The sequence below is a fragment of the Furipterus horrens genome, unplaced genomic scaffold (genome assembly GCF_987537825.1).
Source record: "Furipterus horrens unplaced genomic scaffold, mFurHor1.1.pri manual_scaffold_7, whole genome shotgun sequence".
Classification (NCBI taxonomy): Eukaryota; Metazoa; Chordata; class Mammalia; order Chiroptera; family Furipteridae; genus Furipterus; species Furipterus horrens.
This window is the reverse complement of record NW_028327177.1, coordinates 139,673,430-139,689,126: the sequence shown is the minus strand read 5'-3', so window position 1 is coordinate 139,689,126 and position 15,697 is coordinate 139,673,430. Positions and strand designations below refer to the sequence as shown.

Genomic DNA, 15,697 nt, shown 5'->3' with positions numbered 1-15,697 from the left:
GTTATTGTCTCCTTTGTTTGGTGCTGGAGGAGCGTGGCTGTGAATGATTCAAGCCAGGCTGACCTTTGGGAGAAACCTGAGCCCTGCCTCCTCCTAACACTGTTCTGCTATTTTTAGCCCATTTCATGGGAGATTTGGACCAGGTTCCCATCCCTTTTACCCTCAGTTCTGGCCTTTCACCTTGCACTTGGGTCCTGAAGTATGAATGCAGGTACTGGGAGTAAGGTCCCAAGGTGTTGGGTAGCAAACCAAGGAGGGGGGGCGGGGGGACGCACGTCTCCCTCCTTCCTTCAGCAGCCCTGAGCCAGTCCGATAAGATTGAAAGGTCTTCCCTAACTCAAGTAAAACCTTGATAGCGCAGGAGGAGGGGAGCCCTTGAAATTCTGTGTGTATTGTTTCCACTATCTGGGAAAGAAAGCCTTTGAAACTGTGCATTAATCCCAAGGTCTAGAGAGGGGAGGAGGAGGGGGAACCTAGATGCTGCTGGCTACGAGCATAAAACCCCTGAAATTCCAATAATCGGGGCACTCAGACGAGCTAGCTGGGTGCGCGCTCGCAGCTTCGTGTTCAAGTGTATTTCATAAACAAACTTGCTACTTCATTTCCACTATACGCGTTGTCTCTAGACTGACTACATCTCTTGCAAGCCAGACAACCGAGGAAGGGGAGCCCCCTAACTCGGGTCTCCCCAGCAGCAAAGGCAGCAGCTGGTGACGTCCTGAGTCTTACAGGCTACAGCCTTAACCTGGCGTTTGCCCTGGCCAGGGGTCCAACTAACTCTAGGAACTGTCCTTGCTAACCTTTCAGCCTGTTGACCGCACTGACCCCTACCAGCCTCTGGGATTTAGAGCCGCCCCGGGCGGGGGTGGGGGTAGGGGTGGGGAGGGTGCACCTGCGTTCCTCAAGCAGAAGCCTTGGGCAAGTTGTCCGGGCTGCGCTACGTGCGGGGGAGGGGAACCGGGGAACCTCGGCCTCATTTCAGGTCTGGGTGTTCAGAGTCGAAGGGAGACTTTGGGCACCTACTGTCTCAGAGACATGACCGGCGTCAGGGGAAAAGCCTGAAGCCTGAGGGTGGCGCCCTCAGAGACACGAGACGCCCCGTGGACCCGGATACCCCCCAGGTCAGGCTAAGGCTCTAGTCACTAGCCGCGCCCCCGGGCGTCCTGCCCGCTTGGGGGGGAGGGGGAGTCTTCCTTCCCTATCCCGCCGGGACCCTTCGCAAGGGAGTCAGGACCTGGTATCAGGCCCCTCCCGCGCAGGAACCTGGGGTCGCGGGTCCCAGCTCTGCAGTTCCCACAGGCTCAGGCAGGAGGGCTGGGACAGAAGGGGTTAAAATCTTTCTCCCCGGGACTCGCTCCGCCCGGAGAGCGTCACTGAGGCCCCGCCCGCGCAGGGTGATTGGCCCCAGGCTTCCCGGTCCTGCCCGGAATTGGCCCGCAGGTGCCCGCAGCACGCTTAGCCCCTGTCTCAAGCCCCGCCTTTCGGCCCGTAGCGGCCGCGGGCCAGAACAGTTAGAGCCGCTGGTACTTGGCAGCGCGCCCGCCATGAAGCTGTCGGAAGCATCGGGGTGAGTGGAGGGCGCGGCCCGGGATCCGGGTGTCCGCGAGGCGCGGGCCGCCTCCTGGCCCTGCGCAGGCGCCCGGCCTGGGTCGGCTCGTAAGGGGTACCGCCAAGTCTGGAGCAGCCATTTCCCGCCTGCCACGCCTCGGTTTACCGCTTTGCCGGTTTTCTGCTGGCGGCTGCCCTACCGCAGCGAGGGCTGGGGGCGGCAGCTAGGCTGCCTGACGGCTAGCTAGGGGCCGCAGCGGGGCGGCCACGTGCGGAAGCCCCCCGGCCCAGGAGGTGCGCCGGTGGCGCGCGTGGGTGCCGGAGGTCGCCGCAAGAGAGTCCAAACCGGGGGCCTGAGTCCACCCAGCGGTACTCCTGGTCCCGGACTGAGAGCTCGGGTTCGGGCCCCTGTGCACTCCAGAGGGAGGGGCCAAGGCTCTGAGCCCCGCCCTCCAAGCTCGGGTCCTGCTGGGGTGGGAAGACCTGAGCGACTCCAGCCAGAAGGAGGCGGGAGGGGGCTCAGAGATCCCCGTGAGAGGGCGATGCCGAGTCTCTGAGGGTCTCTGCACCACTCTGCACGTCCTCCTCCAGTCGGGACACCCAGTGTAGAGCCTTTCCCAGGTGAGTCCTGCTCCTGGGGTGGGATCCTCCCCCTCGGTCAGAGCTGCCTACAGATCAGAGCTTTCCTGACAGGTGAAAGCTTTCTCAGCAGGTGAGAGCTTTCCTCCAGTTAAGATGCCCCCTGTGAGATCTAGTCCCAGGTGGGGACTTCCGCCAGGTGAGAGCGTCCCTTTCGTGAGAGAGTACCTTCTAGGTTAGAATTTTCCCGGCAGGTGAAAACTTCCCCAGCTGGTGGAAGCTTCTGGCCAGATACAGCTAGCTCCTTCTGTCATAGTTCCTATTTCCAGGATAGTTCCCCCCAGGTGAGAGCTTACCCGGATTAGAACCCCCTCAGCACAGATCTCCTATTCCCAAGTGAGATCAACCCCCCTCCTCCGGTGGAAATCTCTGGGCAGATCGGAGATTGTCCCCGGAGGCAGATTTTAGTTGGCTGGTGAAAACTTTTCTGTCTGGTGAGAGCTTCCCCCAGGTGAGATTGTTCCGAGACCTGTTGCCAGGGGAGATCCCACTGCAGATGGGAGCTTCCCTTTCCAGAAGAAAGCCTCTCCCTCCACGGGAGAGCCACACCCTGGTTTTCCCAGATTAGGCTGAGCTTGTCTACAACCTGGACCCTTGGGCTGGAGGCCCAGCGGCAGTCTTAGCCCCATCACTTTCCTTCCCTTGGAGGGGAGGGGCTCATCTGAAGAGGGGTCTGCCTGACGAACTGGACCCCTGGTTTGCTCTCAGCCAGCCAACACTGGGCTTGTGGGGCAGCTGGGAAAGGGCTCAGCCTGAGCAGAGATTGGCTGAGGGAGATCACGGGGCTCAGGGAAGGAGGCTGGAGGGCAGTCAGCCTGGGGCCTGAGCTGGTAGAACACCGGGGCCGAGCAGCCACACCAAGGGCTGGAGGGGTGAGCTGTGCTCATCCTGCTGTCTCTTGGTGGGGACTTTGGCCCAGCAAGAGGTTTCCACTAGCCAAAGTTCAGGTACTCCCGTACCTGGGCCTGGGGCCAGCTGCAGGCTGGACCTACCTAGATCTTGGGGCCTAGAAAAGTCAGATGGGCAACTCTCTGGTCCCCCACCTGATGTGGAGGTGTGGGGGAGGTTGGGCCATGGGTGCCCTCACTGTCTCTGGTTTCACCACCCCAGACCGAGGGACACAGAGGTACTGCTGGCCACAACAGAAGCAATGGAGCTAAAGAGGCGAGACTACCACGTAGAGCGGCCACTATTGAACCAGGAACAGCTGGAGGAGCTGGGGCACTGGGGCTCAGCAGCCGGGACCCGCCAGCGGCGCCCCTGGTTACAGTAAGGCTGAGGACGGGGGGCTGAGGGTCCACTGGCAGGACTTAGTTAGCCTCTGTCCTGGACACCTACCCTTGTGTCCCCAGGTGCTCCCGTGCTCGGGCCCGAGCCCTTCTGCTCAGACACGTCCCAGTTTTGGCCTGGCTACCCCAGTATCCTGTGCGTGACTGGCTCCTAGGTGACCTGTTGTCTGGCCTGAGTGTGGCCATTATGCAGCTACCACAGGGTGAGTTACCCCTGATGCAGAGGCTGTACCCTCAGCCTTTGGGTGGTGACTCTAGTCTTAAAACCTAATCCTCCCCCACCCACCCCCCCAATAAAAAACCGAAGCCATGATCTCTGCCCCTGGAACTATGGCCCATGACCTGGGGCTTAGATTTCCTCACCCTTTGAAGGCCCGGCCTCCAAGCCCATATTGCCCCCACCCTCCCTGCCCCCAGGCCTGGCCTACGCTCTCCTGGCAGGACTGCCCCCCATGTTTGGCCTCTACAGCTCCTTCTACCCTGTCTTTATCTACTTCCTGTTCGGCACTTCCCGGCACATCTCAGTGGGTGAGTGGAGCCGGGCCCAGCCTGGCAGGAGGGCGCTCACATCCCCCACGGAGGACAGGATGAGGGAGGCCTGAGCAGGGCAAGGAAACTTAAGAGAGAGTACCGCATTGGTGTGGGGTGCCAGGAGATCCCCAAGGGTCATTCCCAGGCTGGACTAGGCCTCTGAGCAAGGGGCCGCAGACTCAGGTACCTAGAGACTCTGGCTCCAGGAGGATGTGGGTGGGTGAAGCATCTTGAGGGGCCCAGAACTTGGCATAAGCCTGATAGCCTGATGGCTGTGACCACTTCCCCATTCCATCTTTTGTAAGGGGAATGGCCTTGAGCCAGTGGACACAGGTGGGGCTGGGACAACATTTCTCGCCGTCCCAGGAGCCCTTGAGCCCAGGGTTCCTGCCTGACCACAGCACCGCCTCTCTTGCATGGCCTGGTCTGAGGATGTTTGTCTAGAGCTGATGGCTCCTGGACTTTCCCTCAAGAGCGGGGCTCCAGGGTAGGACAGTGTCCTCACCCCCTCAGACCTGTCCTGTCCCTGCAGGCACCTTTGCTGTCATGTCCGTGATGGTGGGCAGTGTGACCGAGTCCCTGGCTCTGGATAAGGCCTTTGTGCAAGCCTTTAACTCCACGGTCAACCAGACGGACAGTGACGCCGCCCGGGTGCAGCTGGCCTCCACGCTCAGCGTTCTGGTCGGCCTCTTCCAGGTGCGGAGCGGTCAGGAACGTGCGCCCCGCACTGCCCGCCCCCCTGCCAGACCCGCTGCCACCCCCTCAGTGCCTGGCCTTTACCGTCCCCCTCCTCATCACATCCCCCTCTGATCCCTCGTGTCCTGGGCTCTGATCCAGCCACCCCTAGGGCCCCTGCCTGCCCTGACCGCCGCTGGCCACCCCACAGGTGGGGCTGGGCCTGGTCCACTTCGGCTTCGTGGTCACCTACCTGTCAGAGCCTCTGGTCCGCGGCTATACCACGGCCGCGTCTGTGCACGTCTTCGTCTCCCAGCTCAAGTATGTGTTTGGCCTCCATCTGAGGAGCTTCTCTGGACCACTGTCCCTCATCTATGTGAGTAGGGGCCGGAGAAGGGGCGGCGGGGTGTACACCATGGCCTTGAGTGCTGGCTGTGACTCCCCACCTCCTCAGACAGTGCTGGAGGTCTGCCGGAAGCTGCCCCAGTGCCTGAGTGGCGCTGTGGTCACCGCAGTTTTGGCCGGGGTGGTGCTTGTGGTGGTGAAGCTATTGAATGACAAGCTGCGGCGACATCTGCCCCTGCCGCTCCCCGGAGAGCTGCTCACGGTTCGGATTCTAGGGAGCAGGGGAGAGTGGAGAGGCCCTGTCCCTGCGGGTGTCCCCCAGGCACTTAGGGACTAGCTGGAGTGGGCCCAAGTGGGAGTTCCTAGGGGTGGGGGCAGCCGCGCAGCAAGCCCCATGTCAGTACCTTCCCGCCCCTGACAGCATCTCCCACCTCCCCCGGCTCTGTCCTCTCCCCCCAGCTCATCACGGCCACTGGCATCTCCTATGGCCTGGGCCTGAAGCACAGATTCGGGGTGGATGTCGTGGGCAACATCGATACAGGGTGAGCCCCGACCCCCGGAGGGCAGGGAAGGTTGGGCTGCCAGGTCCGGCACCTTCCGTTGGCCTCACAGGTGCCCCTCACAGGCTGAAGCCCCCAGTGGCCCCCAGCCCCCAGCTGTTCACACGGCTCGTGGGAAATGCCTTCGCCATTGCTGTGGTGGGGTTCGCCATTGCCATCTCGCTGGGGAAGATCTTCGCCCTGAGGCATGGCTATCGGGTGGACAGCAACCAGGTCTGGAGGATGGGACAGGGGACACCGGGGCGGGGGGGGGGGGCACCCAGTGTACCAGAGGCCTCAGGGCCTGGGGGAATGGTGTGTCAGGTGGGACACAGGGAGACGGCAAACAGATGTGCCGGGACCATGTGGAGACTGAGGGTGGGACATCTTTGGGGCTGTTGGGGACGGACGAGGTTGGGGATGTGTAGGCCGGGACAGCGGCACAGTGACCAGGCCCTGCCAGTGAAGTCTCCTCACGGCTGCACTTCCCCCACCAGGAGCTGGTGGCTCTCGGCCTCAGTAACCTCGTCGGGGGCTTCTTCCAGTGCTTCCCCGTGAGCTGCTCCATGTCTCGGAGCCTGGTGCAGGAGAGCAGCGGGGGCAACACGCAGGTGCGCTTCCGGCTGTGCTGGGGAGGGCTTGGCTGGGGGATCCGCCCCTGCTCATCGGTGCTGTTTCCTCCCCTTCCCCCCACCTCCTACTCACTCCTGCCCTGCAGGTGGCCGGAGCCATCTCCTCCCTCTTCATTCTCGTTATCATCCTCAAACTTGGGGAACTCTTCCAACATCTGCCCAAGGTGAGCCCCCACCCTCACCCAGACAGGCTTGAGGGCCTTGGCCAAGCCAGGGGCTCAGATCAATCAGGCAGGTGTCAGGTGAGGGGCAGGGATATAAGGTCATGCCCTGTTTTTCAAGGAAGGGATCGTGGGGTGATTTGGAGCCAAGGGTCCAGGGTTAGAACCTTTCAGAGTCAGACCCAAGTTGTCAAGGTCAGGGGTCAGGTGATGGTTAGCATCTGTCTGGAGTTATTATGCCCAGGTGCTTGGGGTCAGCCTGGCTCATGCTTGGCAGGTCAGGGTTGTCAGCATCTGGGCACCATTCAGCAGCCCCAGTGACGCCCCCGCCACCACAGGCAGTCCTGGCAGCCATCATTATAGTGAACCTGAAGGGCATGCTGATGCAGGTCCAGGATGTGTGCTCGCTCTGGAAGGCAAACCGTGGAGATCTGGTGAGAGGCCCGGGGCCCAGGGGCTGGGATCGGGGGCCTCAGCCCCAGCGGCCTCGCCAAGCCCTGTGCACCACGGCCCTTCTGTTTCAGCTCATCTGGCTGGTGACCTTTGTGGCCACCATCCTGCTGAACCTAGATCTGGGCCTGGCGGTGGCAGTGGTCTTCTCTCTGCTGCTCGTGGTGGTCCGTACACAACTGTGAGTCCCCCTTCCTGGTCCACCCCCCACCGCCCCGTTCCAGCTGGTGAGGAGTGAAGTCCACACCGCTCCCCCCAGCTTTCCCACATCTTGGGGTGACCCCAGGTTCCTAGTTCCTCGTTGCACCTCTCCTCATGCGCTGCCCCCGCCCCCCACTCATGCTCAGTCTCTCCACAGGCCCCACTATTCTGTCCTGGGGCAGATTCCAGACACAGATATTTACAGAGACACGGCAGAGTACTCAGAGGTGAGTGGCAGGGCCTGAGCAGGAAAAGGCGTGGAGAGGGTAGGACAGAGGCACAAAGGGCCTTTGTCAATCCCTTCCATGCCTGACAAGGACGCTTTGGTCCTTGGAATTTCAAGGGAGGAATTTGGATCCATGACCCTCACTCAGATTATGAGGAGCTAGGAGGGGCCAGAGGATGAGTGGACAGAGATGGACCTGGGGGGTGGGGAGGGGTCTCTTGGAGCCAGCAGTACAAGTTCCATGCTGCAGAGCAGGCCTGGGTCTGGAATGTGTGAGGGACAGGGTCCTGGGGCACCAGGATGTTGGAGCAGCATTCATTGGTCTCCTGGGAAGTCCCATGCCAAGTGCTGAGAACACAGGTGGGGGCGCGGGAGTCAAAGAAGCCCATCCCCCCTGACGTGGGGCATTGAAGGCCGAGCACAGTATGGTGAGGCAGAGTGAGGGAGGACACGAGAGTAAGCAGCTTAGTGGGTGGGAGGGGAGGTAGGCGGGTGGGGGGCACTGTGAGCAGGCCCGAATGCAGAGCAGAGGCCTGGCTGTGCCTTGAGTGGGGCGCGAGCTGGGAAAGACTTGGCTGGGATGGCAGCTGAGGACGGTGTCTGTCTCCATGCAGCATGTAGAAAGCAGACCACAGGGCCAGGGTCAGAGACCTAGGAGGAGGCCTAAGTGCCACTGACACCTAGCCTGGGTAGTGGCAGGAGGGCAGGGGACATAGGGAGGAGGGGTGCAGAGACACTGGAGGAAACCTGTCAGGCAGACAAGGGCCCGGGCAGAGCGGGAGCAGGACGAGTCAGGATGACAGCCGCCACAGGCTGGGCCGCCCCTGGCTGGGGGGTGGGAGCAGGTGGGGACCACTGGGGCACACAGGAGAGGAGGGGCAGGATGCAGCCAGGAGAGAGAGGACTCAGCCACCCCCACCGTGACCCATCCCCAGGCCAGGGAGGTCCCAGGTGTGAAGGTCTTCCGCTCCTCAGCCACCATGTACTTCGCCAATGCTGAGCTTTACAGTGACGCGCTGAAGCAGAGGGTGAGGCCTGGGGTCCCCAGGGTCAGTGGCAGAGGGTCCCTTGCCTCCCCAGACACCCACATCCCCTTCCCTGACGTTCGCCTCTAGTGCGGTGTGGACATTGACCACCTCATCTCCCGGAAGAAGAAGCTGCTCAGGAAGCAGGAGCTAAAGCTGAAGCGACTGCAGAAGGAGAAACTCCAGGCGCAGACAGCGGTCCCTGTGAGCCCGTGCCTCCTGCCCCGGCCTTTGTCCCAGCCTCCTGGGCTCCTGACATCTCACCCTCATCCTTTCTCTCTGCTCCCTGTTCCCTGCTGGTGGGGTTCTGCTTTTCTCCCACCTCCGAGCCACGGGCAGCGTGAAACACGACAGTTCTCCTCCATTTATGGCTGTTCCCGGAGCTGGTCAAAACCCCACAGCCTTCAGCCTGGCCTCGGGTCCCAAGCTTTGGTTCCTGGCCCACCTGCCTGCCCAAAGCCGGAGGTCAATCCCAGGCCTGCCAGGCACAGCTGCTGCACCGCAGCTGGGGCAACGCTTTCCCGTCCCCCTCTTCCCCGGCCTAGGCTGCTGCCTCCAAGGGTACTCCTGTTTCCATCGAGGTCAGCACTAGTGACGGAAGCACCAAGAGCAACAATGTGGAGGGCTCCGAGGCCAAGGTGAGGCTGGGGCTGGGGCGGGCCCGCTGAGGTGGGGGTGCAGCCGTGTCTGGTGAGGAGAGCCATGGACCCGTGGGTGCAAGGTGGCTGTGCAGGGGCAGGAGGAAGGGGACGCTGGCTCGGTCACTCTGGAGGGACCGCTAATGGTACACCGTGAAACCCCGCTGTGGCTTCCTGTCAGTGCTTCGAGGCCCTGGTGAACACCTTGAATTTGTAGAGTCCACAGAATCCCACAGTCTCTGCTTGTGGGTAGAGGGGAAAGCATTGGGTGCGTGGGGAGAAACATTTCATCAGAGAGGGTGCCACGCTCCATTAGAGACGCAGGCGGGGTGCTGAGGTGTCTGCATGCACAGAGGTGTGCATGCGTGTCTTCTGGTCCTGTCCCTTGGCCCGCTACCCACTCCACCCTGGCTGAGGATGGAGCATGGTCTCCCAGTGCACTCCTTCTAAAGTGTCCCTGTTAAGCCCTGGCTGGTGTGGCTCAGTGGATTGACCGCTAGTCTATGAACCAAAGGGTTGCCAGTTCAATTCCCAGCCAGGGCCCGTGCCTGGGTTGTGGGCCAGGTCCCCAGTTGGGGCGTGCGAGAGGCAACCGCACATTGATATTTCCTCCCTCTCTCTCTCTCCCTTCTCCTCGCTCTAAAAAAGTAAATAAAGTTTTAAAAAAATAAGTAAATAAAATGTCCCTAAAGTGTCCCTATTAAGCCTGGGCCTAAGAGGTAACAGCAGTATACATGTGTGTGTGTGTGCTCCCTGAGTCTGGGTGTCCTCTCCTGTGTGTCCCTAAATGTCCATCCTGCCTGCATACAGGAGGCTCCCCACGTCCGTGTCCTCGTGTGTCCTCTGCATGCCCCATGTGTGCGGTATTTACATGCATGTTCCACACCTGACCCTGTGTGTTCCTGCATGTCTGTGTGTATTCCCTGCTTCACCCGCCCCTGTGCCTCCCCTGTAGCGTGTCTGGTTCCCCGGCAGGTGAGCACAGAGAAGGAACTAGAGGTCACAGCAGCCAGCGATCAAGAAGATGCCATGGCCGCAGACCGGTTCACACTGAAGGCCCTGGGCCTGCCTCAGCCAGACTTCCACAGCCTTGTCCTGGACCTAAGCACCCTCTCCTTCGTGGACACCGTGTGTCTCAAGAGCCTGAAGAATGTAAGGGGCTGGAGGCACCTTAGAAAGGCGACCCTGACCCCATCACTATCTCCAAGAGCCCTTGGACCCCCAAACCTGCTGAATTTCTTATTTAAACTCCCTCCCCCTGGCCGGCCTGAGTTGCCCCTGCAGCCCCTGAGCCTCCCTCTGAATCGGGCCCCCTTTTCTGCTGCAGATTTTCCGTGACTTCCGGGAGATAGAGGTGGAGGTGTACCTGGCTGCCTGCCACAGTGCGTGTGCTGGGGACCATGAGCACGGTTCGGGAAGAGGGCGGGGTTTTTCTGGCCAAGGAGTCTGCCAGGAAAACATCTGTCTCTCAAACTGGAGGTCAGAGGTCTCCTGGGGGGCAGGGATCAAAGATCAGGTAACTTGGGGTTTAGCTGTGGCCTCAGGGGGGAAGCCTTGGTGATGTGGGTCAGAGCATCCTGCTGGTGACTGGGGCTGGGGTTGCTGATTGTTCTCGGAGTCAGGAGAGACCTACTCCTTGCCAACAGCTCCCGTGGTCACCCAGCTTGAGGCTGGGCACTTCTTTGATGCGTCCATCACTAAGCAGCACCTCTTTGCCTCTGTCCATGATGCTGTCATCTTTGCCCTCCAACACCCGAGGTCCAACCAAGGGAGCCCTGTTTTGGTGAGCTGACCTCTGGCCCACTGAACTCTTTTTTGTTTGTCTACTGCTTGTTCCTACCCTGACCCCAGCTCCAGGAAGTTCCCACCCTTCCCAGATGAAGCTGCTCCCAGGGCAGAGGCTGGTATGTGCCCTTGACTGACGGGAGGCTCCCCTCGTCTGCCCGCTCAGGTTACCAAACTCTGACCGTGCTGCTGTGCTTCTGAAGACTGTACCTCTGGAGGCTATGATGGGGCACCTGTGAGAACCCCCACCACGGGGCTGCCTGCAATCATCGCCCGGGAGTCCCCTCCGTACACACACGTAGACGACTCAGGGATGGAGGTCCTGGGACTCCAAGCACAGTGTTCACGGCCTGGACTGGGACACTGGCCAGGTCAGGGGTCGGGGAGCATGCGTGTCTTCAGCTTCAGGAATAAAGACTCGCTTGCCCAACACCAGGCTCTGCTGTGGCGTGGTGGAGGATGGGCGGGGCGGGGGGGTGGTAGTCCACAGCCCTGGCCCCTGACCCTTGTGGTGCTCCAAAGTGGGAACTTGAGTTAAAAGCTGGGGGCAGTCAGGGTCAGGGCAGGCAGGAGAGCTGTGGGGCCAGGCCCAAGTGGAGGCACCAAGGTTCAAGTTTCTCCTCAGCTACGCACAGCCCTCGGCGCCTGGATCTTGGTTCTAAAGTACATAGTTGGAATCAGCTGCTTCTCAGGAATGACCTGTTCTCGGGGACACCCGATAGGGGGCAGGGCAGGGCAGGACGGATGCCACTGGAGGGCGTCGCGGGAACCTCTGAGCAACTCAGAGGAAGCGCGGCGCCTGCAGGTACTGCTGGTCTGCGTTTAGAAGTAAGAGTGCGCGTGGCTGGGTTGCTTGGGAAGACGCCTGGGCTTTGCAGGTCACTGTCAGCCAGGAAGCGCGTGCCGCTCTCTGCCATAAAACCACATCTGGGCAGGTGACCCAGCGGGCAGCGGCAGGCTTTCTGGCAGCTGACACTCCGAGTGATGCGGGGCGGCAGGCCCTGGAACCTTCTGGGCCTGGTGGCTCAGCAGTATAGCAGAACGATGCTAGTACCCGCCTCCCGGGTTGCTCAGTGCGTGTTCAACGACGAGACGCCGCAGAGCGCTCGGAGCAGGGCTTGGGCGAGGGCGCAGAGGCTGCGCCACCGTCCACGTCGCGGAGTCCCCTCGTCCGGCTGTTTCCAGCTCAGTGTGTGTCAGTGCCATCCCGGAACCTCAGCCCAGGAAGTTGTGGCCTCTGTCTACTTTGTCACCCTGCGTCCCGGCACCAGGAACAGTGCCTGGTACCAGGAACAGTGAGTGGCACGTGGCAGCACTTGGTAAATATTGGTTGAGTGAAGCTTATGTGCCAGAGTGGAAGGCAGACCTCAGAACAAGAGATTGCAGCTCCTTGGAAATGCTCTGAAGAACGTGAACAGGGTCACGCGAGGGAAAAGGGACTGAAGGTCAGGGGGTGGGTTACACTTTAACGGGAACACCAGCCGTGAGAAGGGCCTTTAAGAACAGGGCTCCTGTGGTAGGGGACAGTGGGTGTGTTCAGGGATGTGGGCAGGTGGAAGGGGAGACCCCATAGGCAGGGGAGCCTCAGGCCTTATTCCGAAAGGGAGGGGCCCACAATTCTGAGTGCTCTCTGCTGCTGTGCAGACCGGTAGGCTGGGCGTAGGGACCGCTGAGCAGCTCTGCTGGACAGCAGCATTAGGGGCAGTGGGGTTAGAACTTTAGGGGGTGGCCCTGGCTGGTGTGGCTCAGGGGACTGAGTGCTGGCCTGCGAATCGAAGTGTCGCCAGTTCGATTTCTGGTTGGGGCACGTGCCCGGGTTTCAGGCCAGGTCCCCATTTGGGGGCTTGTGAGAGGCAACCACATCGATGTCTCTCTCTCTTCCCCTCTCTCTGAAAATAAATTTTTTTTTTAATAAAAGGCTTTTAGGGGCTGGATGTTAGGTGCCAGGGAGGGAGGGAAAAGGAGATGGCCCTTCAGTCCTGGGCCCCAGGCCTGCCACGTCATCCTCCCAGGCCTGGAACTGCATCCACCCCCACGGTCCACTATATTTTCTGTCCAGGCTGTCCCTCCTGGAAGGCCATGCCCCCTCCTCCCTCCCCCCGGAACCCGCGGCTCCTGCCAGGCCTGCTGCTGGGGGAGGGGTGTTTTCTTGTTGCCGGGCACCCGAGTTCCGCTGGCTCTTACGGCGGCCATGCCGTGCACACGGTGCTTCCTGCCCTTGCTTCTCCTGCTGGCCGTGTCTGCTCCCACCCACGCCTGCTCTCGACCCCTGTGGTACCAGGTGGGCCTGGACTTGCAGCCCTGGGGGTGCCAGCCAAGCAGCCTAGAGGGTTGCGGGGCCAGCCAGGGCTATCCTGGCCACTGGATGGACCTGGGGATGAACCCCATCTACCCCGTGGCGGGGTTCACGGTCACCACTGCCATGATGCTGGTGATCAGCCACAAGGTGCTTCAGCGGCGGCGCGTGCGGGGCACCAAGAGCGAGGTGAGCACAGCCCTGCCCTGTCCCCCATGGCCTCCTTCCTCCGCTCACACCCAGTGAACTCCCGTCCTTCAGTCAACCTACCGTACCCCGTGGCCAGTGCCCTGTTCCCTCTGGCTCCCTTTGATGCCTGTTCCTTAACCAGCCACCATGGACCCCACAGATCCTCCATCAGCCGAACTCCCCCGTCCCAGCCCCCTCTCCGTAGCTCCACTGCTGCCCCACGTCACATTCTGTGCCGTCCCTCTCCTCTCACTTCTGCCTCTCGGTCTTATCCTCAGCCTTCGAAGGTGGTAACCGTGGACATCTCTGGATCCTGTAAAGGGCAGACCCCAATCTCAGACCATGACCTGCTCCTCACCGTCCTGCACATGCTGGATTCCCTCCTGGCCCAAATCCAGGACCACCTGCAGAGTCTAGCTGCTCAGCAGCCTATGCAAATAAAGGGGACTCCCACCCAGAGTGGTTGACCCAACATATGCCTCTCTTTGCCTGGTGGTCAACTGGGGTGGAGATGGCCTGAGGCTCTAAGCCAGGATTGGGTCTGTGTGTCTTTTCCCAGGCCAGCCTGGACCTTGTATCCCCTCCCTACTTGTAGAACCAGCACACATGTTGAGGCCTCGGTGCCCAGGTTGGGTGGGGCCCAGGCTGGCTCACACGGCTCCATTGCCCTTCACCAACTGACTACTCCTCCCTAAGGATTTCACCCAGAAATACAACTGCTATTCTGGGGCTTCTCAGGGGTCCCCCAGTGGGGTGGGAGAAGAATTGACCATCAGGTTAGGCTTGGGTGGTCTTGGAGGGATGCCCAGAAGTGGCAACCTGGCTGAGTCAGCCAGGGCTCCTGGCTGGGCTTCAGGGCCTGAGCTGGGGCTGGCAGATGGAGGGGGAGCCCCGGCTGCCTTCCTCTTCGCAGCATCTCAGATGTGCGCTGGCGCCTGAGTGGCCCTTACTGCAGGACCCCAGGAAGTAGAGTGGGAGCTGAGCCTCCCTAAAGGGGCCCTCACACCCCCCCTCCCTTCTGTCATAGGCAATCCAGGTTGAGTGGGTAATCAGCCTGGGCACTTTTAGGGTCTCTGTTTTTAAAAAAACAATATAGCATTATGAATTCAAAAATAGAAACAAGTGAATTAAAATTAAAAACCATGACAACTTACAAATGTTAAAAAGTTGGCAGATACTACAATGCAAAATCCAGAACAATAGTGTATTTGTGGTGTCTTCTTGATACGTTTCTGTAATACTTTTTCCCCCCTACATTTTCTGGCTGCTCACTCTGGTGGCCTCTATCTATGTAAAGATTTTGTAATTTGGGTGGAAATATTTCCCATATTAAGAATAGAAAGATAATTCAGTCTTCCTTCTAACATGGTTGAGATTTGTGTTTTAATTATTGATCATTTCCTTTTTTAAGATTTTATTTATTTTTAGAGAGAGGGGAAGGGAGGAAGAAAGGGAGAGAACCATCAATGTTCGAGAGAGATATCAATTGGTTGCATTTGCCTCTTGCGCGTCCCCAACTGGGGACCTGGCCTATAACCCAGGCATGTGTCCTGACTGGGAATCGAACTGGAAACCTTTTGGTTCACAGGCCAGCACTCAATCCACTGAGCCACACCAGCCAAGGCTAATAATTGATAGTTTAGAAAATGTGCTTCTCTCCTACCTTGCTATTGATGGTGTCACATAAATGGTCTGGGTGGTTTTCAAATTTGGGAAACTTTCATCAACCTTCATAATAGATGCACTATGATTCAGAAGAATTTTCCACAGATGAGCTTCTGGTGCCACACAGTTCCAACCTTGTTTTTCCTCCATGGCCCACAGTGTTTCTAGTCCTGGGCACAGGGGGACAGGTTCTATTATAAATGCAATAGGACCTTGCACTTCTGTCTCCTGACCAGCAGGGTGTCCCTAGAGGCCATTCCTGCACCAGGACAGGAACAATGAATGCGCTAACCATACGTAGGAGTGGAGCAAGTCACATAAATATGTCACTCTAAACTCGAACCTTGTGTTTCCCCGTGGTAGATGTACTGCCCATGGCCCCCTTCAAGGAAGACAACAGCAGACAGGGCTGCTTTGCCTGCAGAGAGCCCCCCACAGCTGCTGTTCTCCCTCCCTCAACACCCATCTCAAAGAATTCTCTGGTAAACATCCTGATTGCTCTTGTAGTGTGTGCTTCCTGGAGACCCCAACCTGGGACAGTCCCTGATTCACCTTCCTCTTGGCTGGACCCCTAAAATATCACAGCCTCTAACGTTACCTACATAAGGGGAAGTGGGATGGAGGGGAGTCCAAGTGAAAAAGGACAGAGGTCCTAATTGGATGCAGTTAGACTCTCCTGAATTTGCTAGTTTTCCAAAAATACTTAACCCTGTGGACACACTACTGGGAGTTCCTCCCAAGGCCAGGAAGCAAAGGGTGTTGATGGCTGAGCTTCATCAGCCTCTTGTTAGGTCCACTTCTGTATTCTATAAGGTTTAATGAGCACCTAGTGTTTGCTAGCACTATTGTGGATGCCAGGACCT

The 15,697-nt window shown here is 59.4% G+C and overlaps 2 protein-coding genes across 5 annotated transcripts; both read left to right on the top strand.

Annotated features, from left to right (window-relative positions):
* Positions 1–972: 972 nt before the first annotated feature.
* On the top strand, positions 973–11,116 carry SLC26A6 (solute carrier family 26 member 6). Of its 4 annotated transcripts, none has more exons than XM_090284688.1 (21): positions 973–1,121; positions 3,298–3,456; positions 3,540–3,679; positions 3,894–4,004; positions 4,540–4,703; positions 4,894–5,058; positions 5,137–5,289; positions 5,487–5,569; positions 5,653–5,800; positions 6,064–6,177; positions 6,285–6,362; positions 6,698–6,793; positions 6,884–6,990; positions 7,168–7,237; positions 8,172–8,264; positions 8,352–8,465; positions 8,807–8,899; positions 9,875–10,051; positions 10,227–10,281; positions 10,546–10,682; positions 10,851–11,116. In XM_090284688.1, exons 2-21 carry the CDS (start codon positions 3,338–3,340, stop codon positions 10,863–10,865), a joined length of 2,232 nt encoding a protein of 743 aa, XP_090140814.1. In that variant the 5' UTR covers positions 973–1,121; positions 3,298–3,337; the 3' UTR covers positions 10,866–11,116. The 4 variants fall into 4 exon arrangements, with proteins under 4 accessions (XP_090140814.1, XP_090140812.1, XP_090140816.1 ...); XM_090284686.1 differs by lacking the exon at positions 973–1,121 and adding an exon at positions 1,163–1,567; XM_090284687.1 differs by lacking the exon at positions 973–1,121 and adding an exon at positions 1,797–2,169.
* A 1,673-nt stretch (positions 11,117–12,789) lies between these two features.
* TMEM89 (transmembrane protein 89) lies at positions 12,790–13,648 on the top strand. The gene is made up of 2 exons (XM_090283081.1): positions 12,790–13,169; positions 13,448–13,648. Exons 1-2 carry the CDS (start codon positions 12,876–12,878, stop codon positions 13,634–13,636), a joined length of 483 nt encoding a protein of 160 aa, XP_090139207.1. The 5' UTR covers positions 12,790–12,875; the 3' UTR covers positions 13,637–13,648.
* Positions 13,649–15,697: the final 2,049 nt, after the last annotated feature.

Bases quoted from the DNA above. Each gene is read 5' to 3' on its own strand.
- SLC26A6 (XM_090284686.1), top strand. From the start codon at position 1,545: ATGAAGCTGTCGGAAGCATCGGG. The intron at 4,005-4,539 runs GTGAGTGGAGCC...CTGTCCCTGCAG, and splicing joins TTCCCGGCACATCTCAGTGG to GCACCTTTGCTGTCATGTCC. The intron at 5,059-5,136 runs GTGAGTAGGGGC...CCACCTCCTCAG, and splicing joins GACCACTGTCCCTCATCTAT to ACAGTGCTGGAGGTCTGCCG.
- TMEM89 (XM_090283081.1), top strand. From the start codon at position 12,876: ATGCCGTGCACACGGTGCTTCCTGCCCTTGCTTCTCCTGCTGGCCGTG. The intron at 13,170-13,447 runs GTGAGCACAGCC...TCTTATCCTCAG, and splicing joins TGCGGGGCACCAAGAGCGAG to CCTTCGAAGGTGGTAACCGT.